This window comes from Bombus pascuorum, chromosome 3 (genome assembly GCF_905332965.1).
Source record: "Bombus pascuorum chromosome 3, iyBomPasc1.1, whole genome shotgun sequence".
In the NCBI taxonomy this organism is placed as follows: Eukaryota; Metazoa; Arthropoda; class Insecta; order Hymenoptera; family Apidae; genus Bombus; species Bombus pascuorum.
In genome coordinates this window covers 6789448-6810137 of record NC_083490.1, presented here as the reverse complement: position 1 = coordinate 6810137, position 20690 = coordinate 6789448, and the positions used below count along the sequence as shown (strand labels likewise).

At 29.1% G+C, this 20690-nt stretch overlaps 7 protein-coding genes across 12 annotated transcripts; 3 read left to right on the top strand and 4 right to left on the bottom strand.

Moving 5' to 3' along the window:
- Positions 1-819: 819 nt before the first annotated feature.
- On the top strand, positions 820-4954 carry LOC132905383 (cyclic AMP-dependent transcription factor ATF-6 alpha). Of its 3 annotated transcripts, XM_060956651.1 has the most exons (9): positions 827-1479; positions 1705-1938; positions 2022-2179; positions 2260-2473; positions 2569-3152; positions 3232-3383; positions 3513-4111; positions 4203-4412; positions 4524-4954. In XM_060956651.1, exons 1-9 carry the CDS (start codon positions 1398-1400, stop codon positions 4619-4621), a joined length of 2331 nt encoding a protein of 776 aa, XP_060812634.1. In that variant the 5' UTR covers positions 827-1397; the 3' UTR covers positions 4622-4954. The 3 variants fall into 3 exon arrangements, with proteins under 3 accessions (XP_060812633.1, XP_060812632.1, XP_060812634.1); XM_060956650.1 differs by having other exon boundaries at positions 820-1479; positions 1729-1938; positions 4203-4954; XM_060956649.1 differs by having other exon boundaries at positions 822-1479; positions 4203-4954.
- LOC132905436 (sulfiredoxin-1) lies at positions 4739-6292 on the bottom strand. Of its 2 annotated transcripts, XM_060956743.1 has the most exons (4): positions 6033-6288; positions 5726-5932; positions 5424-5608; positions 4739-5328 (listed from the first exon to the last, which is right to left on the bottom strand). In XM_060956743.1, the coding sequence occupies exons 1-3, from the start codon at positions 6085-6087 to the stop codon at positions 5460-5462; spliced, it is 411 nt and encodes a 136-aa protein (XP_060812726.1). In that variant the 5' UTR covers positions 6088-6288; the 3' UTR covers positions 4739-5328; positions 5424-5459. The 2 variants fall into 2 exon arrangements, with proteins under 2 accessions (XP_060812726.1, XP_060812727.1); XM_060956744.1 differs by lacking the exon at positions 4739-5328 and having other exon boundaries at positions 5347-5608; positions 5726-5878; positions 6033-6292.
- On the bottom strand, positions 6156-7862 carry LOC132905413 (iron-sulfur protein NUBPL). Its single transcript, XM_060956716.1, has 4 exons — positions 7723-7862; positions 7176-7504; positions 6724-7097; positions 6156-6658 (listed from the first exon to the last, which is right to left on the bottom strand). Exons 1-4 carry the CDS (start codon positions 7804-7806, stop codon positions 6489-6491), a joined length of 957 nt encoding a protein of 318 aa, XP_060812699.1. The 5' UTR covers positions 7807-7862; the 3' UTR covers positions 6156-6488.
- Positions 7863-8013: 151 nt separating this feature from the next.
- LOC132905380 (nonsense-mediated mRNA decay factor SMG7-like) lies at positions 8014-13551 on the top strand. 2 transcript variants are annotated; one of them, XM_060956643.1, is made up of 5 exons: positions 8014-8138; positions 8767-8836; positions 8947-9285; positions 9411-12294; positions 12414-13551. In XM_060956643.1, exons 2-5 carry the CDS (start codon positions 8805-8807, stop codon positions 12630-12632), a joined length of 3474 nt encoding a protein of 1157 aa, XP_060812626.1. In that variant the 5' UTR covers positions 8014-8138; positions 8767-8804; the 3' UTR covers positions 12633-13551. The 2 variants fall into 2 exon arrangements, with proteins under 2 accessions (XP_060812626.1, XP_060812627.1); XM_060956644.1 differs by lacking the exon at positions 8014-8138 and adding an exon at positions 8456-8474.
- On the bottom strand, positions 13308-15284 carry LOC132905415 (uncharacterized). Of its 2 annotated transcripts, XM_060956718.1 has the most exons (5): positions 15152-15282; positions 14752-14958; positions 14122-14424; positions 13787-14029; positions 13308-13698 (listed from the first exon to the last, which is right to left on the bottom strand). In XM_060956718.1, the coding sequence occupies exons 1-5, from the start codon at positions 15164-15166 to the stop codon at positions 13579-13581; spliced, it is 888 nt and encodes a 295-aa protein (XP_060812701.1). In that variant the 5' UTR covers positions 15167-15282; the 3' UTR covers positions 13308-13578. The 2 variants fall into 2 exon arrangements, with proteins under 2 accessions (XP_060812701.1, XP_060812702.1); XM_060956719.1 differs by lacking the exon at positions 14752-14958 and having other exon boundaries at positions 15152-15284.
- Positions 15285-17357: 2073 nt separating this feature from the next.
- LOC132905420 (transcription factor A, mitochondrial) lies at positions 17358-18815 on the top strand. Its single transcript, XM_060956723.1, has 4 exons — positions 17358-17515; positions 17794-18166; positions 18244-18342; positions 18412-18815. Exons 1-4 carry the CDS (start codon positions 17376-17378, stop codon positions 18619-18621), a joined length of 822 nt encoding a protein of 273 aa, XP_060812706.1. The 5' UTR covers positions 17358-17375; the 3' UTR covers positions 18622-18815.
- A 329-nt stretch (positions 18816-19144) lies between these two features.
- LOC132905431 (uncharacterized) lies at positions 19145-20551 on the bottom strand. The gene is made up of 4 exons (XM_060956738.1): positions 19924-20551; positions 19743-19838; positions 19530-19660; positions 19145-19452 (listed from the first exon to the last, which is right to left on the bottom strand). Exons 1-4 carry the CDS (start codon positions 20030-20032, stop codon positions 19183-19185), a joined length of 606 nt encoding a protein of 201 aa, XP_060812721.1. The 5' UTR covers positions 20033-20551; the 3' UTR covers positions 19145-19182.
- Between the last annotated feature and the right edge of the window lie 139 nt (positions 20552-20690).

Genomic DNA, 20690 nt, shown 5'->3' with positions numbered 1-20690 from the left:
TCAATTTCACCAAATATTGTTTAAATGAATATTAATTATGGATTAATATTAATTATGTATTATTATAACCAACAAAAGGGTAATAAAAATGCAACTTCCAAATTAGGTATGTACGCATATATTTAATACTTTTATATTAGATTGGCAACTAAGTGATTGGTATTGATACCTAATACCTAATGACAAAATCCGCAATCACTTAGTTGCCAACCCAATAGTATATATATATACATATATATATTTGACGCGTCTATTAGAAACTAAATCTGTTTTTAATTTTTTTAATTCATTAAAAAATTGTGTCTGAAGAGAAAAACCGATTACCCTCAAATTCTGATGATTTTTTGATATGTTGTGGAAAATGATATTTCAAACAATATATATAAAGGCCGAACTCGCTCAGTTTTCGAAATATTTGCGAAGAACTGCCGGTACTATCACATTGAATTCTATCTATAGTTGTATGACAATGCATGCATCAATAATATCAGCCGGTCGCCGACTACTTCCGTTTATAAACAAGAGTTGGATGAGCTTAAAGGCCGTGTGCACAAGTACAGTATGTAAGGCTGTAAGAAATATCTGTGTTATGATTCATAATTTATAGACTTATACATGTAGACTGCGCGTTCTTACGAACGAGGTAAATATCACATTGAAGGATAGAGATTTATACTTGAGATATCGCGTTCTCTCTCATATTGTCCAAAAAGTGACAAGAACACGAATAGAGGGGCAATCTGTTGTACATTATCCACGGCAACAATCTTTTCCCCTCTTTTTCCCCTTTTCTTCCACTAAAACACCCATTAGAGAGAGGAGAGGGTATCCAAAATATTGCTCTTTCACTATTGTGTTCCCTTCATTGACTCTTATGAGGCGGGAACGTGTAGTCTATCTCTAATAACTCAATAAGTAATAATCTGTATAAGTCTATAGTCTATGACATGATCGTGGTTGAAATACGCAACAGATTTATGCATCTAACCTAACAATCACAATCATAAAGAACTGTTATTTTAACGATATTAGTGCCATCTTGCATTGAAAGTTAAACACGTTAACAATATCAATGGCGATGTCGTTCGTATATAAATACGTTGGAATAATTACGTTTACACTATATTGACATTGAGTACGTCGTTATTGTTATCATAGCATTAAAGGCTATGATAATTAAAATAAAATTAAATTGAAACTGAAATGTGTTGTTATGAATTGAAATTATACTTAACAACTATTTCGTGCATGTTGTTTATGTAGTTCAATGCCGGCAAAATAAGATAATTTCATATTATTTAATATTAAAGTGCATCGATGTCTGTTTAATTAATAGCGATTTTATAGGTTAATAATATATTCATTCAAGCAAAAGAAAGTAATATATTTAATGAACTATGTTGATAAATAAAGATTTACAGTGGAATGATAGTATAGAATCTGAGATTCAACAAACGTTCCCGGATTTTGAAGTCATGGGTGCGTGTTATTTTTTAAAAATGATGTTTCATTTACTTTTTACTTTTTACAATTATATATAGTATATAGTATAGTAAATAGTTATTACATTTTATCTTTTTTATTAAAGTTTCTAATAAATAACGAGTTTATTGATTAAAATTCATGAACAAGGAACATTATATTTGTTTTTCTTGTTGGTAGAAAATGAAATATATTTAATAATTAAAGATTATATTTTTACAGACTCTGATTGTTCCCTTCTTTCAGACGATTTATTTCAGTCTTTAAGTTCTGAATTAGGCATTCCTTTGTTCTTTGAAACTGAAATACCTCTAAAGATAGATAGTGGTATTGATGATTCATTAATTAATACCCAAGATGATGGTATTGATAATCAGATTATAGAAGATATATACATAGGGGAGCCATCTACTAATTTAAAAAATTCTGATTTAAATGTTCTACAACAATCTTCAGGTATCTCGTATATCTTTTTCTATTCTAATAAGCTAATATTTATTTATTAACAACATTCAACAATTAACAAATATCAACTGCAGTTACAGATGTGGATAATGATGTGAAAATGGAAATTAAATTGGAACCTGCAAGTCCTTATATTCAATTGCCTTTGTCTCCTGCACCAAGCCAATGCGAGTCTAATAGACTAGATTCACTAGTTGAAACAAATTCTATTTCGTCCCTTTGTGATTTTAAGGTATAGCTATAATGCTTTATTGCAAAAGTTAATTATGTTAGACCCAATATTTACATATTTTACCTGTTGATTTGTTATAGACAAGTCCGGAAACACCACCCATCTCTCCTCCACAAAATGTTTCACCACCTATATCTCCACAACCAATTTCAAACACAACTATTGCAAAACAAATAAAATTTATGCCATTTAAACTTCAAGATACAAAAGAATCAAAATTTACCCTTTCTAAAGCAAATTCTACTAAACGTGTTCGGGTTCAAGCAAAAGATAACATCCAACTTGTTACTGATGGTAAAATAATAACCTGTGCTTTGATAAATTTTACTTTTATAATATCTACTTTTAAATTACGCATTTTATATTTTTATATACTTAATACTTTACAGACCAGCCTCAGAATGCTATATTTTTGAATACACAAAATTTTGTTGCGCTTAGTCAACAAATTAAGCAAAATTATATATCATATCCTTTCAGTACTCATTTTACATCAACTAATGCAATTAAGAAAACTCAAACGTCAGTACAGCTCCCATCGGTGCCAACAAAAACAGAAACAAATTCAATTCAACTACCACAAGATAATCATGTGAAAGTAATGAATAATATCCCTAGTATATATACGTCAGGAAAAGATCAAGCAATAAATATGATTGACACACCTTTGATTCTTAAGAATGACACAACTGGATGTACTCCTATAATTGTAAAAAATGATTTGGATACATGTAGGCCAATAGTAATTAAAACGGAGAATTCAAATTATACTCCAATTGTTATAAAGAATGAAATGCAAGATATCAACTTTGCTGGGCGGCAAGAATGTGAAATAAAAGCATTGAAAAGGCAGCAAAGGATGATAAAAAATAGAGAATCAGCTTGTCTATCGCGGAAAAAAAAGAAGGAGTATGTATCTTCATTAGAAAAACAGATTTATGAGTTGCAGCAAGAAAATAAGCAATTAAAAATGGTAAAAATTACATGAAATAGAAATATATGTTGGAGTAATGTGTTAGTTACTGATTGTACTAAAATTATGTTTACATCAGGAAAATATAAACTTAAAGCAGAAGCTTTCATCCTTGGAACATGCAAGTGCTAGTAATAAACTTAAAAGTATAAGTCTAAATGCGAGTAAAAGGAATGTTGCTATTCTTTTAGGAATGGTTGTTATGGTATCGTTAAACGTTAGTGGTTTCAAGTAAGCTTATAATAAATTTATTATTCGTTTATTCTTCTCTATTTGTTTGTTCTGTATCACAGATCATCTGTAATTAGTCCAGATTCATAGATTAGAAAAAATGGCTTGTAAAATGAAAATTTCTTGTAGGGATATATTTTCGCGAAATAATCAGTTGGATATATTATCTAATGACGTTCCAATTAGCGCACAATATGCGAGACATGGAAGAACGCTACTCTGGACATCTAGAGATCAAACTCAAGAAGAAGATGAAGATGGGTTTCGTAAAAATATATCGATACCACAACCTATGTGTCCAATGCATATTAATCATAGTGAATCAATCCGTTTAGATTATGAATTGAGACGCTGGATCGGTGGAAAGTCTGATCAAGATAATTGGACTACGTTGAAAAAAGCAAAATTGGATGCGAAGCTTATAGGAGAGTTTCTATCTTCGCCTCCACATGCAATGCAAACTAAAACTAAACGTAAACGTAACTTAGCAGAAAAAAGTAAATCTGAGATACTTCGAAAGACAACTGACTCATCGATATCGAACGCAGTGGAAGTTTTTTCTCCAATAATAAAAGAACATGCTTCTTTGTTTGAAGCTTTAGGAAGGAGAGACGATACCTTTTATGTAGTTTGGTTTAGTGGAGAACATTTGCTTTTGCCGGCTTCAAGCAAAAATAGCACAGGCAGACCAAGGATGTCGTTAGTTCTCCCTGCGCTTCCTATGAATGGTATAAATGTTTTCTATTTAAACTACATATGTGTATATAGCATAAAATGAAGAACTATTATTTTATTAGATGGATCTAATATTTGTTTTAGAAACGTTTTCAACACCAGCAAATCATATAACTATGATGCAAATTGATTGTGAAGTTACCAATACCCAATTATTGCATTTACAACAATCAATTATACCTAATTTGAAAACTACCAACAGATCTGAAAGTCATAGTTATCAGTCAGATGGAGTATCTGATGCAGTAACAGCAGATATAACTAAGAACTACAAACCATATTTTATCAAAAAAAGTAATCACAAAATGTTCCAAAAGAAAGATTTTAAAGACATATATGTTGATAAAAACAGTAAAGATTATAACAAGACAATCGCGTATATATTAAAACAGAAATTTATTTCAGAATTTGATTTAGAAGAGGTGAAAACTGAATTGTTAAAAGATTTGAGAAAAACTGATTCTTCTGCGAAGTTTGCGACATCGCAAAAAAAACAAACGTGATAAGTGGTTATGATATTTAAAAGAAGTTTGTTTCTGTGACAGTATATTAAAAAATAATGCTAGGTACTACATGCATATTAAATGAATAAGTAAGTAAATGTCTTGTATTCTTAAAAATTAAAAAGAGAAGAGATTTTTGATGCTTATTTTAAAAATTATATACTATATATTACATCAGAGGAATATAATACATAATTAAGCACAAGTCGAAAATAAAGTTGAAAACTTTGAGAGTTCGATTATGAGAGATATTTGTGAATATGAATTTAAAATTGCAGTTTTGTATATGTGTTTAAAAAAGAATAAATAAATAAATAAAAGCTATATATAAAATGTGTATTTAAATATATTATAATATTATATATTATTATTTAATACGTAATATATATTACATATTAAATATATTGTAATATAATATAAAAAAATATATATTACATATATGTATATATATATATATATATATATATATATATACACAAAAAACTATAGATTTATGACTATAAATATTCAGATTAATATATTATGACATATTAAACATGACCATACTTTTATACAAAATGATTGTGTATATATTTCTGGTTTCCCAATTTTATAGACATTGAGCAACTTTTTATCATATCAAGGTTTGATTCATTTTACACAAATGTAGTACAAAATATGAAAATTTTACATACAGTGTACTTATAATCTGAACAAAGTATAAAGATTTGAAATAAACAAAATATTAACAAAAATATTAACAAAATAGTTAATAAAGTACAGCGCATTAATAAATAAATCAATTCATTTTCCATACACATACCCGTATAGAATTTATAGATAACACATACAAATACGGCTATTTTAAATTGGGAGTAGATCCGCCTAAATAAGATTTTAAGTCCGTTATTGTAGATTGTATTAGTTTCGCTCTTATGAATGGTCTTCCAAGTCTTTGATGCGCTGTATATCGATGACATCCGCCGAAAGAGTAATAATAATCGCCGCCTGAAATAAAAAAAAGAAAATAATATAGTTATTACACAGGATTAACAAAAGTTGTTTTTGTTATCATATATGTCGTGAATAAAACAGAAAAAAAAGAGATAAAATTACTGTTATTACCTTCGCTTCCTTTAATCCACAAAACATCGATTGGCGGTACCAATGATACTGTTTCAGGATCGTTTAATGTATTCATTAAGCTTTGTACCTTTTCTTCATCGACAATTGGAGGAATTGGTCGGATAAGTACGTTCATTGGAATATCATAAATCTCTGTGTGTGTATCAGAATGAATGCTAATGGATCTTTCATTGTTCATTTTTGATTCTAAATTTATAAGATAAAATAAGAAGCTAAATATTCAATTGCAAATAATATAGTCAAATCGAAGTTAAAAGTACTAATTATATGATTAATATTTTCTTACGCAAGTACTTTCGAAATGTGGAAAATGTTACAAATTGTTTCGTTCTAAGTGGCATTAATATATGTAATTATAAAAATCTGTAACATATGTATATGATTACTTTGAGATATTGTTTACTGGACATTATTTAAATATGCGTTTTTATTTTCAAGAGCCAAATTATGTTTAAAATAATATACTAAAACTACATATACTTACGTACGATGTGTAATGTCCGTGATAAGTTACGTGTAAGACGACTCTGAATGTGACGTGTTTAGAGAGGGGATAAAATAAGAGTGGGGATGATGATGATGATGATGATGATGATGATGATGATGATGATGATGATGATGATATGTATTAATGACCATAAAAGAATCAGAGTGTCCTAATTCAAAAATTTCTCTTTGTCTGTATGATTATCTTTGTTATGTTTATATAAAGAATTATAATTGAAAGGAAATATTTAAAATATTATTCCAGATTTAGTGGTTGCTTAGCTAAAAACAAAATTATATGTTCTGCTAAGTGTTTGTATGCATCAGCTTGAATACTTTCCGGTGCAGATAACACAATTGGTTTACCACTATCACAGCTATTTGCAATATCTTTTGACAAGGGAATAGATTGTAAAATTTGCACACCTAGAAGAAAAGAAAAGCTAAAAGGTTAAATAAAACTAATATATATATGTTCATAATTGTAATACCAAGTTCCTTAGCAACCGTTTGAGTTCCACCATTATGAAGAATTATTTCATTTTTGCACTCTGGACATATAATATTGCTCATGTTTTCTACAATTCCAATAATTGGAATATTTAGACGCTTAAACATATTAGCTCCCCTTCTAGTTACTTCTAAGGCTGCTTTTTGAGGTGTAGTTACTAATAATGCACCAGCTACTGGAAGATTTTGTATGATTGAAAGATGTGTGTCCCCTGTTCCAGGTGGAGTATCTATGACAAGATAATCCAATGGATTCCATGCCACTTGACGTAACAATTTATCAATGGCACTCATTACCATTAATCCTCTCCAAATTACAGGAGACTTATCATCAATTAAAAAGCCCATAGACATGCTATGTATAAAGGAAAGTTTTACAGTTTAAATAATACTGACAGAAATACAAATAAAATGTGCAACATTGTTCCCTCACCATTTGATACCATAATTTATAAGGGGTTCTATATGATTTGTATTATTAACTGTAGGAGATTGTTGTATATTCATCATCAACGGAATAGATGGACCAAATACATCGGCATCGAGTAAACCGACAGACTTTTGTGGTTTTACAGTTTTTAAAGCGATACATAAATTTACGGCGGTGGTAGATTTACCAACTCCACCTTTTCCAGATGCTATGACAATAATTTGCTTGACACCTTTCAACGGTTTTGATTTTGGTAAACCACGTGCCATTAGCTCTTTTTGTCTTGTTTCTATTTCTGTTTTTCTTGGTTCGTCGAGAAAGACGAAATGACTCTAAAGCAAAACAATTATTAATTATAAAAATTTTTAATAAAATACAAGAAAAAAATATTTAGCTAAATGTTTTACTATATACATTGATGCGTATACAGAGATATATTGTCCTTAACATAAAATATTAGTAATTTTCACATGTATCAGACACAATTGAATAGTAGCGAGTTATTAAAGGGCATAAAAAATATTGTAAATAATGTAAGAAATGTACATACTAATGAAATCGATCGGTACTTATTTGCACCATTATAATTTCGCTGAAGACGTATGAAAGTTTTCATAAATGTGAATGCTAACATTTTCAATAGATTTGCTTGACGGAACTAGTAGTACGTTTCTTCTAACCTAACATTTCGAATCGCGTGATCGAATCTTTTATTTCATAGATCAAGAGAATATGGCATACGAATAGTAAAAGATTTTTTCCTGTATATGAGTTTTATATTAACGATTCGCTGATATACAGTCTGATAGTACATTTTTATAACTTTTATTTACAGCGATGAAAAATTTTACTGTTTCTGCCTGTAAGTAACATAAATGTTTAACGCGAGGGCGGTGCAGTTTTTCATTAAAGCGAACTACATATCAGCAATCCGCTGCAATTTAAGTTTGACATAAATATGTGAAAGTAAGTTTTCTTTGTATTTTTCAATGGTTTTTAAATTGATTTCTTGTCTCTACAACTTTTAGTTCTAAGATTGAAAGTTAATATTATTATTTATAATATTTTTGCTATTCGCATTATCGTTGCCTTACAGTTAACCTAACTCGTCAGTCGTAACATGGATATATTGACTTCCGTATATTAATTAAATTGTATTATGTGCAACGTTCGTCAATATTTTATTTTATCGCAGCCTCAAGGCTCCAGATGTTATGATGCAACTATATATATCTATTTGCTGATTTCATCTACATAATTCGAAACAAAAATTACGACATGAAAGTTCATGTATAATCGTTTGTATGCATTGACACTATTATAAATACAACTAATATATGAATTGTTGCTCAACATCTCTTTGTTCACCATCTTCCATAATAATATTCAATAAATTATATATTGATATACAATATATCTTTGAAAATAAATATAATAAATAAATGTGTATGCATATATATATATATATATGTGCATATATATGTTTAATGTGGATAGAAAACTTCTTTATATGTTTGTTCTTCACATATTACAAAATTTAGTATTTTGTATATGTGAAGTAAAGTATAATTACATATTTACTTTGTTTCCATAGATAAAACATTTTATATAGAAATTCAAGGTACACAGAATATGGGCCTAAACGCAGCTGTACAAGCTTTAAAGTAAGTTGAAGATAAAGAAATTATAATCAAGTACCTGTAACTATTAATATTATAATGTAAATACCTACACAATATTTGTTAAAAGTTCATTTTATTACTATTTTTATTAGAAAAGCAGAGCCCTTAAAAGACAAAGTACAACGGTGCAGAGATCTTTTAAATGATAGTGATGCGTGGGTATGCCAGCAACAACTACAGAAGATATATCAACAAGTTCTGATATTGGATTTGGAATATGCTTTGGACCGGAAAGTTGAGCAGGAACTTTGGAATTTAGGATTTAAAAATTATATAGCAACTTTACAATCCCAGGCAAAGGATAGGAAAAATCCTAAACGTGGAGAATCTCAAGCTTTACTTAGCTGGTGCTTGGAAGCTGCTAGTGGTTTTTATTTGACATTATTACAAGAAATTTGTACTGCATTTGATCTAGATTTACCATTTAGAAGGTAATTAGATAGAATCAATTATAGGATGCTTATATTTTTTATTTTGTTATAAATTCTATTTATATCACACACGATTTGTACAAAGTATTTTGTGGAACAAAGTTTATAGGTGTGATATTTTTTAGGAAGGGTTACATTTATGGATGTACATCACCATGGAAAGCTATTGAAAAGTTATCAGTGCCTCATAAATCTTCATGTTTTTATGCGTGCCAATATTGCCTTGTGCATTTAGGGGATATTGCTCGTTATAGAAATGAAAGTAAACAAGCGGAGTTATTCTACAGGCATGCTGTATCATTGTCACCATCCAGTGGACAACCATACAATCAATTAGCCCTTCTTGAAGCATCGCGTGGTAACAAATTGGCAACTGTTTTTCATTACACACGGTCTGTAGCTGTAAAACATCCTTTCCCCGTTGCCACAACGAACTTGGCAAAAACATTATCGTCCGCTTTGAACGATACGTCGCTGAATATAGATGGAAAAACGAAATTATCTTCTCAAGAATATATAGCAGTTTTTTTAAAACTTCATGGCGTTATCCACAATCTTAGCGACTTAAAAGTTGCTTCAACATATGCGAAATTATTAACTGAGACATTAACAGCCTTAGTTGCCACAGAAAGTTTTAGCTCTTGGATGCTTGTTCAAATGTTTGTGATTAACTTGTATGCCTTGGAACATACAACGAGTGTTGTCATGGGTAATAATGAACCGTTAAAACACGAACAATTAACATCTGACGAAAAGATTGCTCGTGATTGTATTTTGGATCTCATAGCTGGAAGCCTGTCTGCTTTATTGTTACCTGTTTATACAATCAAAAATTCTATTATTGAGTATTTCGCTTTGCCTTCTATAAAACTGTGCCTTGATTGGATTCACACAAAACCCACAGTTTTGGAGGAACTAGCTTTTACATCGAGACTTCAAATTTGGCCCAGCCTATGCGTATTGTTGAACGCTTTGCAAAACTGTGTGGCCGATTTCGCATATGATCAGTATATTAAGGTACCACTGCCAGAGGATCGTGACCTACAAGGATTCTTACCATTGGAGAAAAGTTTCGAATGTTTAAAATTTACGAGTACTGATTTAGAAGATAATGTCGACGCTTCCAATAAACTGCGTGCAGTTCGTATTCTTCGTTTAGGTCATTGTTTAGCACAGTATAGGGTCAATGGTACTGCGTTAATTGCTATTACATTAGGAGAAGAAAAGGGTGACAACAGGTTCAGTTCTATGAGTGAAGGAAACGGTTTGAGTAATGAATTGATGAAGGAATTAGAAGAACTCAGTTTAAATAGAGGAAGACAGTCTGCTGTATCAACTAGTCCAGTTCTCTCTGAGTCTGCCAGCAGTAAAGGTTCTACCGACGTCGATATGTTGGAAAATGCTTTAGATAAGAGGATAGGTATCTTGAAGCCTCAAGGTTCGTTAGAGCGAAGTAAAGACACGGTTTTGATCACCTCTACGGAATCTAGTACTTTTGAAACTAATGTCCAACCTACTACAAGGAAACCAAGGCAAAACATAGCGATGCAAACGATAATGCGACGTGCTGAAACTGAACAGAAACAGGTTACGTTTAAAAATTTGTCTCCATTGAATGTAGAAGAGGAGAGTGAAAAAAAATTTAAATTGAGTGGAGCATCAGTGAGTCCAGTAAAAGGTGCCCCTCCAGGTGGGAATAAAAATATATCGGTTGTTGGAGAAATATCAAAGGTGAACAATGTTTCAAACGCGATTGCGAATACACCAATCACAGTTCAAAGTCGATTACCGTTGATGCCTTCTGCTACATCTACTGTGCAAAGCCAAATCATTACCACTCAAAATCAAGTAAAAACTACAAAATTACAGCACGCTGTTTCAGCACCACAATCTTCTCAAATTAACCATCTTCCTGTAAAAGAACAACAAGCGTCCGGGATTCCGACTCCAATATCTGGAATATCTCAATGTGTAGGGACTATTTGTTATCAAAATCCAACATTTAATGTTCAGAATCCACAATTTACGAAAAATTATGTCACGAATCATGTTGGAAATCTATCGAGTTATCCGATTCAAGGACATTTTACTAGTTCAGTACAACAATCGATGCAATCACAGAGTATAGGTTTACAATATACATCCAGTCAAAATAGGTCTATGCATCAGAGAGCACAGACTCATAACATACCTCAGAATACATTGCTGCATCAAAATCTTGGAATACTGTCTTCAACTCAGCCGAGTAATGTTATACCAAATGCTTCACAAAATATTAATTCCCAACAAAGTAGAAATATTGGTGTGCAGCAAAATCGTAGTTTGAATACTCAACAGAATCACAATTTGAATGTGCAACAACAGAATGTTATGAAAACTAGTCTTAGACCAAGCACAATATCTTTACATAATCAAGGTACATTACCTAATTCAACTATTGCAAATGTTTCTACTTTGTCAACATTAAATACATATCAAAAGAAACTTCATCACGCTGCTCCTATTATACCGAATGCATCAAATGTACCAAGCAATTCGCTAAATCCGACAACTACGCCCAATTTTCAGTATAATTTTAATCAGAATGATTTTAATCAGAATGCCTTTGGTCAAGTACCACAAAAGCAATTGTCGTCCGTGTACAATAAGAATTCGGATGTTTTGGAATTTTCGTTACCAAATCATTTAGGTATGTCAAAAAATCAATCTCAGTCCACAACTAATTATCCGCTTTTCCAAAACTATGAAACCACAAATTTCAATCTATGGAAAGACACTCAACAGTCACAACATTCTATACCTTGCTGGGGTTCAACCAGCAGAAGTATGCAATTACATAGTGAAGATACGTCTGTCATCGAAAACTATCATAATTGGGAAGACTCCTCTAATTCTGGAAATATAATGTCACAAATTCCATTGAGAACTCCAAATAGTTATCCATCAGATTCTCAACAAACCAAGCATTTTGGTACTGGAAGTAATTTCGAAAGTTCTAGATCTTTAGAGGTATATATATATTATATTTAAAAAAAAATTACACACACACACACACACACACACACAAAATTATAGAAATTGTTTATAACAATTGTTTAAATTGTTACATTACATATTCTTGCTTACAGGTAGACAGCAAATCAAATCAATCAATCAGCACAGGAAACACGTATTCTCTATTTAGCAGTAACAATGCATGGGGATCTAATGTACAAAGTTGTAATGTGTCAAATCAAGATCAAACAAAAACTCGGCTTAATCAACAATCTTTATGGTTTGGACCTGGACCATCTCCCTTGGAACGGCTTTTGGAACAGCAAAAATCATTACGTGAAGGAGGTACCTGAAGGAAAGCAATATAAGATAATGTCGAAGTATATTGAAAAAAGATATATCCAAATTTTGGATTCAATTAACCAAGGGGATTTAGCAAAACGTATCATAATAAATTCCATCGATCGTTTGACGGAACTGTTAAATTTGTTACAAAGCAACAGCTAGTGAAAAGTTTCGTAGGCGTTTAGGTGTTCGTTATGTAAAGCGAACAACACATACGTCCAAGGCGTTATGAAACACGCTATATAAAAATACATAGATGTTAATTACTTACATTAATTGTTGCGCGCATAATAGAAAACAAAGTTATTCTGGTAGTGGATATTGCGCGATGGAGTTTAAAGAACAAAAAATGGGGAAACAAAGAAAAAAGAGGAAAAAAGAAAAAAGCGGTTTTTTTTCCAATGTATTCAGTCGTACGTTCTATTTATGTCGCTTTAAAAGAATGATACTCAATAACAAAACGACTCGTCATCAATAAATAATTAGTAATAAGAGTTCCATACATAAACCGCATCATTTAACGCTAACAGCGTATAATCTATATAAGTTTAAAGATGTGCATTTTACGAAAACGATTAAATCTTTCAATTTATTTTGTAACTCAAAATTATGTACAATTTATCTTTAAAAGTACCGACTTCACAAAATGGAGGAAAAGAAATGGGGAAAAGGAGGCACGCATACACAATGTACGAAGAACATGTAATATATTTATGTCTTTTTATCAGCAAGGGAAACAATATATTGGTAAATTTTTAGGTTGAAATTGAATAGAACGAGTAGTATAAAATAGCGTGTATAACATTGTAAAAATGAGAAAGAAATTCAATGTAACAAATACAAAAAGTAATTTTGTTGAAATGACTAAGAGAGAAAAGTTACTTTCGATTATTTTCAAATACATATATTAAACTTTAATGAAAATGATTTGGCAGTTATAATTTACTACCATTTTTACAAATTCCTTCGCTCTATTATTAATGTACATTCAAATGATTTACACTTCATCAGACAAGACACCTCACTCCCTGTCAGGCAAAGAGGATATGGTTTTTCATAGTGGCATAATACTACCTGTTTCGAGTACAAAATAATTAATAAATATTAGCAAATTTATTCTAACTTAACGTTTATAGCGGGTTTAACAGTTTAAAGATGTTACCGTCATATAACGCTGCAAGTGTAAATTTTTGTTTTTAAGCATGAGTTCACATTGAAACTGTTCTGGTGAGACATGGTCATCCACAAGCTGTATATTTGCTTGTAGTTCCTCATCATTACGAATCATTATTTTAAAAAAGAATAACGCCATATTACTTATATTAAGAGCAACATTATACTCTTTTGGCAATGTATCTATCTTTATTATACATGACTTTGAAAATCTTTTATTATCTTGATAAATCTAAAACCAAGCATTTTACATCTAAATAAAAGTGCAATAATATTAAAAAGAATAACAATAATAATAAAAAACATATATAGTGATTTTTATACCTCATAAAATATATTTTCATGACATTTTCTTAAATGTTTTATAAGTACTGCATAAGGTAATTTATGCATGCATGACTTGACACAGCAAGGATATGAAGCAGTGGCATGTATTGTATATTTGCTTTTATTGTTTTGTCTACAATTGTGATGTGTTCTTCCATTTGTTTGTGTATTAAATTTAATTACTGCATCTGTTTGTGTGGAAATACTTTCAAGTTCTTTCTGAAACATCTTCTTTTCATAGTCAACAATGCGTTGTAAACATTTCTTTTCCACCTGTTTTAATTGATTTTCTACTGATTCCTATTAAACATGCATAACATAATTGAGAATAATCTTCAAGAATTTATTTATTCCTACCATTTTTGGAAAATAACTTTATCTATTAGCTTAACAATGACATTATTTTAATGCAGAAAATGATAAATATGTATGTATGTATAAATAAAAGATATTGCATAAGTTAATAATAATGTGTTTTGTAACAAGATTCCTGTTAATGAAAGATAATGTTTATTTTCATTATAGAAAAAAACACATTGTGTTAAGCTCTACAGATATTCGCATATTTAGATATGCATATATTTTCATTAATTTTCGTACAAGAAAAAAGTATTTAGATCATTAGACCTTTATGTGTTCAAGATTATCAATTAGTTGTTCTGCGAGTAAGTTTCTGGTTGTAATAAAATCTTCGCTGCATATTGGACACTTTAGCACTTTTTTAAAGCAGAAGTGACAGATGTGGTGTCCATTCGTACACTGTAAAATCTTTCCCTTGGGTATTTCCAAACATATAGAACATTGAAGTATTTCATACAATATCTTATTCCAGCCCTATAGACGTATCATAATCCGTAAAACAGTTATAACAGTAATCAATAATATATATGATATCACCGTTCAAATCACATTATTTCAGAATTTAATAACTTTAAACAAATCATAATCAGATTACATAAATAGAAAAAAACATTTCAATATTTTATATGTCAAGTAAATCTTTATATATTGATGTAAAAGAATGTACCTCATTTTTATCCATTATATTAAATTAAAAGTAAGTTCAAACTAACAAAATATTTAATATTTAACTTAGCAGCAAACTTAGCATAAACTTTGCAGTTGTTTTCGTGATTCAATTCTTTATATACCTTGCAGTTGTTTTGTGGATATTCCGGTATTCCCAAGAAATCTACCACCGTGTTAAACTTTATGTCGCTAAAGTACTAGAGTTATATCAGCTATAAAATGTTACAATAATCTTGTATGTTTAAAGCAATTTTAAGTTAAATTTTCTTATGAAATATAAAATCGAATATCGAAATAATAAATTTTATTTAAGATCATTTAATCCAAATTCTTTAGTGATAATTCTATTCATCATTGCTGATTACCATAACAATGATTATTATAACGATGCGTTAAATTAAAGTATTACCAGAAAAGAAATTTCTTCTCTTATCAGTACCTTTTTTTTTAAACTTTAATATGTTAAGAAGTACTACTTAAATAAGTAAAATGTAACAAAAGATGTGCCGCAAACAATAATAAGTATTTTTAATTTTATTTTAAAACTATACTTAAACCTAGCCTCAATCTAAGAGAAACTCTAGAAAATTTCCTCATTTTCATTTCAATTTAGCTTGAAAGCAAAGGTCGAGCAGCGGGATATTTTGCGTAGAACTCGAAAACTAAGGTCGAGCGCCGATTATATGTATAGATAAAAATTATTTAAAGTGTTGAACTTTATGACATATCTCAATATAATCGATATGGGAGATTTAAGTTTAATTCTAAAGTGAAATTAAAAATATTTATAATTGTTTGTAACATTTTTTTTTTTATCATACTTTGCTCGCTGAAATAGCCCTTTTTAACATATTAAAGTTTGAGAAAAATCGGAGATACTGACTAAATTCCTCACTATTAGCATTTAATGTAACAAATGCAAATGTTTCAAAATAGAAATTTGTATCTAATTCTAGTCGTTCCTTGGATGGTATGAATTGTCTCAATTTACACTCGGAAGTTCATGGAAAGAGACAAACGCTTTAAAATACCAAAATATTAAACTCCCGAGTGCGCGGGATAAGGGTCAGGGTTTTTATCGAAATAAGTAAGAGTTGAGTTAAATAGGTTTGCTAATTATCTCTATATTTGGTTGGTATTGAAGCGTTATTCGTTACAATTCCTGATTTAGCAAAATGTGAAAGTCGGTAGGAGTTTATGAGGTCCAATCCGAAGGATAACTCCCACATCCAAAGTGTGGATTGTTAGTGGATTTTTTCTTATTCGAGTGACCGAATCTAATCAAATTTTTCGTTAAAGGTATCTTTATTATTGTTACGTCCTTTCACTATTGAAATCCTAAGCAATCTTATTGGGCGTAAATTATTTAAAATATATTTAGAAAGTCGTGTCTCAGTAAAGTGTACTTGACAATCATATTGCTCATTTAACCCGGTCAATATGTAATAAATATATTAAATAATAATAAATAATAGTAAAATAATAATATATTAAAATAAGATTACATTCTCTTGCGAAATCCTTGAAGTCATCAAGGAATATGCGACATACACAAATAAGCTAATTTTATTTAAAGGTCGATATAAATGCACTAGATAATAAAACTGTTAAAAAAGATGTTGTTATGAAAATTATTGATAATATCTCCTAATCTGTTTATGCAGCGAATATTGAAAATTTAATTTACATAGTTGTACAATTTATTGAATTATTAGTATTTATGTAATTTGATTAACATTTTATAAAAAAGTTTTAATATTTCATTTTAAATCTGTGAGTAATACTTACTTCCACGGTGATAAGTTATAATATATTATTGCTAAATTTGTTAAATCACATTCTTAAGTGCAAAAAAGTGAAATGTAATCTTTTATAATAATTATTCCTATTTTTAAATAGTAATGTTTTATTTATTTATAAAATATTATTAAATGATATCGCATAATTTATTGAATTTATTCCGTAGTTGTCCATGGATATGATAGTTGTAAAAGTAGATACCAAGAAAACAATAAAGATTTTTTATATCTATAGATTCTAACTTTTAACCATTTAATTCTTATGCCTCGATGATATAGAAATAAATCACTCTGTATCACTATTTTACGGGAAATAATCTATCGTACATTTATAATTGTAAACAAATTAGAGGTCTCATCTTAAAATTTCGCACATTTAGGCTAGAACCAATCACCAATGTGGCATCAAAGTATCACGCGACCATGTTCTTGGTTAATCTATATCCATTATTAAAACAAGCATTATTTACAAAAGATGAAACTATAAGAATTATTGTCTGCAAAATGGTATACTTTGGAAGATTTATATTTTTTATGCGCTCGGAAAACTTATTGTGCACAAGGTCTAGTTTAAATAAACATTATAATAAAATAAATTTTTACAAATAATTTCGAAGTAATGTAAATAAAGGTTAATCGCTTGTTCCACGTGTGAATTAGTTTGTTGTTGACATTATTATTCGATCTCTATATATTTAGTTTCAGATCACATATTATTTAATACACACAGCACAACTTATTTTTTAATTTTAATGATATAACAACTTTCCTTGTTATACATGATTTGTAAAGAATATTTCTTTAATCATATGTTTCATAAAACAATATTTCATTATTTTAGAAATTGCTTATTAAATTTGTACCAAAATGCCTCAAAAAGTGCATTGAGTCAGTTAAAAGAAACAATCTTGCCACCGAAACCAAAGAAGCCAGAAGCTGCGTTTTTTGTATATGTGAGACATGTTAAATCCAAATTGGCTGAAGAAACACCTAATATAAAGTATACAGAGATATTAAAGAGAGCATCCAAGAAATGGGCAGAATTAAATCATACTGAAAAGCAATATTATGTAAATGTATATGTTAAAAATTATGAAGCATATATGAATAAATTAAAAGAATATAATAATTCTATTACCGACGAACAAAAAAAATTATGGAACAAAAAGAAAAAAGAATATAAACGAAATAATAGTGAAATATATACTAAACGGGTAATTATGTTGCATTAAATCATATAATGATAAATTTATTTTTTATTGATTAGTCTAAAGTTCAAAATTAATTGCAGAAATATGCATTGCTTGGAAAACCGAAGAAACCACTAAATGCATATCTTTGTTATTTAACATCAAAGAAAATTGAAAAAGATCCAAATATGACTAATCAGGTATGGCAGACTAATTTCTAATTAACTAAGTTATCTTGTCTATCAGTGATTAATAAAATCAATAATTAGGAATGGGTAAAATTATTGACCACAAATTGGAAAAAATTATCAGATACAGAGAAGGAATCATATTTCACTGAATCTGCTCAACTTCGGATACAATACCTTAAGGATTTAGAAAATTGGGAGATAGAAATGATAAATTCTGGTCATTTTGATGTTGTGAGACCTACAATTTTAACAAAATATAAGGTTACTAAAGAACAAGAAGAGAAATAAAAATTAAAGTGCTCTATTCTATTTTAATTAATCATTTCTATCCAATAAATTAACAGCAATTTATTTTAATTATATTTAATAATGTTATTACATATTTTGTAAGTTAATGTGGCGATAATAGAAAAGTATGTCGAATCATTCTGAAATTGCATATAATAAAAATTTTATAAACTTATAAATGAATTTACTACACTGCATAAGTCATTAAAATAAATTTAAAGCACACAATCTATCTACTAAAAAATTAAAATATGATGAAAGACTAGATGCGAATGTCTTTTAAATATTTGTATTTTTTCTAGTATATATCTACATATTCTTTCGTGAATAACGTTTTTAATAATTTTTGAAAAAATAAAAATACGTGTCTAAAATTTTTTCTTTTTTAATTCATTTACATATTAGTGAAAATTGAGGAGCAAACGAATTCTATTGGTTTTATATTATTATAATTTTGTATTGTAAAGATTTTATTGACATGCTGCATATTTATGTTTTTTTTTGTATAAAAATTTGGGCGAAGTTTACGGATCATGTGTTTAATTACATTTCATATGTAATTTACACGGTTAAGATAATAGGAATATCTGTATTATATAAACAGTAAAAGAATCCATAATATATTAATGTGAAACTGAAAATGTATAAAGCTAAATCTCCAACTATCATATGACTTATTGTTACTAATTTTTTTAATTGATAAGTTAACTCAGGCTTAATATTGCATAAGATCAAAGCAGCATACAGTAGATTATTCTCTTGCATTTCTCGCGTATTCTTATAATTGTACAAACGTCCCAGCATTACTAGAAAGCATGGTATTGTGATTGTCTGTAATATTTAATACAGTATTTATTAGTACAACAAAATTCCAAGAATTTCAGTTTTTAATAAGTATCTATAATTACTTTTCCAAATAAATGATCCAGTTGTAATATGAGTAGTATATTGACAATAACAGCCAATAATACATAATTTATACGATTTGTTAATAACGGAGATGACAAACTTTTTGTCTCATATGAAGTACTGTCAATACCTTCAAGATTAATACTTAAATTACCAAGATTATCTATAATATTTTTGTAAAAATATAATTTCAATATTATATTGCATATTACCTGATATATCGTTATTTATACTTGGATGTAAAATTTCATTTTGTATACATGGAATAATGAATGTTTCCCTGAACGAATTTAAATGTATATTCTGGACTAGAATGAAATAAGAATGAATGTAAAAATATACTTTTAATAGTTATCTTTCATAGATAAATGAAAATAAATAAATTATATTTACCCTTTGATTCATTATCGTTCTCTCTACCAGTAATTTTTAATAACCGTTTCTCTGAATTTTCCAAAATTCTCCTTCTTCTGGCGTTTCTCTTGGCATCAATATCTTCCATGTCTCCTGCTGTGTATTAATTAATTAGATATTAGCAGCTAAAATGTATCTTTCTTTTTAATTTAATATACATGCATGATATTGGCATAATTTAAAGAGATAATCTTTGAAATCTATAAATACAACGTACGACGTATAATACATTGATTTATTAGATAAAATTTGCAAAATTCACTTGCAGTATCAATAATAGATAATCAAACGTTAATGATAAACAAAGAATATTACTGACTTACATTTACAGAACAAAATTTCGGATTATTAATTAGTTGCATTTATAAAAAAGGCTTAAATATTATGGTTTTTAGCAGACAATGATTTTAGCAATTGCAAATCATTATAACTCTGTCTACAACGTGTAACGATTAATTTCTAAAATTATAAATGTTAATCTCATCGAATCGACAGAATTAAGGCGAAATAGCAATGCCGCTAACAGATATAAATTTATAATTCGGTTGTTCAATTTCACTTTATTATTTGTTTATGTTAACAGGTTAAACATAAAACAAACTTTTATCAAACAATTGAGATTTTTTTTCTTACATAATTTTAGTTGATATTTAAACATACATATATTGTGTAAAATATGTGATTCAAATGTACATTAAGCTACGTATCGCATACAATTCTGAATAGTTACCGCATGCGCAATGAAA

Coding starts and splice junctions, on each gene's coding strand:
- LOC132905383 (XM_060956649.1), top strand. CDS start 1,398: ATGTTGATAAATAAAGATTTACAGTGGAATGATAGTATAGAATCTGAG. Junction 2,180..2,259: donor CGTCCCTTTGTGATTTTAAG/GTATAGCTATAA, acceptor GATTTGTTATAG/ACAAGTCCGGAAACACCACC. Junction 3,153..3,231: donor AAAATAAGCAATTAAAAATG/GTAAAAATTACA, acceptor TGTTTACATCAG/GAAAATATAAACTTAAAGCA.
- LOC132905436 (XM_060956743.1), bottom strand. CDS start 6,087: ATGCCACTTAGAACGAAACAATTTGTAACATTTTCCACATTTCGAAAG. Junction 5,933..6,032: donor CACATTTCGAAAGTACTTGC/GTAAGAAAATAT, acceptor TTATAAATTTAG/AATCAAAAATGAACAATGAA. Junction 5,609..5,725: donor GTGGATTAAAGGAAGCGAAG/GTAATAACAGTA, acceptor TTTTTATTTCAG/GCGGCGATTATTATTACTCT.
- LOC132905413 (XM_060956716.1), bottom strand. CDS start 7,806: ATGTTAGCATTCACATTTATGAAAACTTTCATACGTCTTCAGCGAAAT. Junction 7,098..7,175: donor ATAAATTATGGTATCAAATG/GTGAGGGAACAA, acceptor CTTTATACATAG/CATGTCTATGGGCTTTTTAA. Junction 6,659..6,723: donor AACGGTTGCTAAGGAACTTG/GTATTACAATTA, acceptor CTTTTCTTCTAG/GTGTGCAAATTTTACAATCT.
- LOC132905380 (XM_060956643.1), top strand. CDS start 8,805: ATGGGCCTAAACGCAGCTGTACAAGCTTTAAA. Junction 9,286..9,410: donor CTAGATTTACCATTTAGAAG/GTAATTAGATAG, acceptor GATATTTTTTAG/GAAGGGTTACATTTATGGAT. Junction 12,295..12,413: donor AAAGTTCTAGATCTTTAGAG/GTATATATATAT, acceptor TCTTGCTTACAG/GTAGACAGCAAATCAAATCA.
- LOC132905415 (XM_060956718.1), bottom strand. Junction 14,425..14,751: donor ATAATCTTGAACACATAAAG/GTCTAATGATCT, acceptor CATGTTTAATAG/GAATCAGTAGAAAATCAATT. Junction 13,699..13,786: donor ACTTGCAGCGTTATATGACG/GTAACATCTTTA, acceptor TACTCGAAACAG/GTAGTATTATGCCACTATGA.
- LOC132905420 (XM_060956723.1), top strand. CDS start 17,376: ATGTTCTTGGTTAATCTATATCCATTATTAAAACAAGCATTATTTACA. Junction 17,516..17,793: donor GAAAACTTATTGTGCACAAG/GTCTAGTTTAAA, acceptor TCATTATTTTAG/AAATTGCTTATTAAATTTGT. Junction 18,167..18,243: donor GTGAAATATATACTAAACGG/GTAATTATGTTG, acceptor AATTAATTGCAG/AAATATGCATTGCTTGGAAA.
- LOC132905431 (XM_060956738.1), bottom strand. CDS start 20,032: ATGGAAGATATTGATGCCAAGAGAAACGCCAGAAGAAGGAGAATTTTG. Junction 19,839..19,923: donor GAACGATAATGAATCAAAGG/GTAAATATAATT, acceptor ATTTCATTCTAG/TCCAGAATATACATTTAAAT. Junction 19,453..19,529: donor TGGATCATTTATTTGGAAAA/GTAATTATAGAT, acceptor TAAATATTACAG/ACAATCACAATACCATGCTT.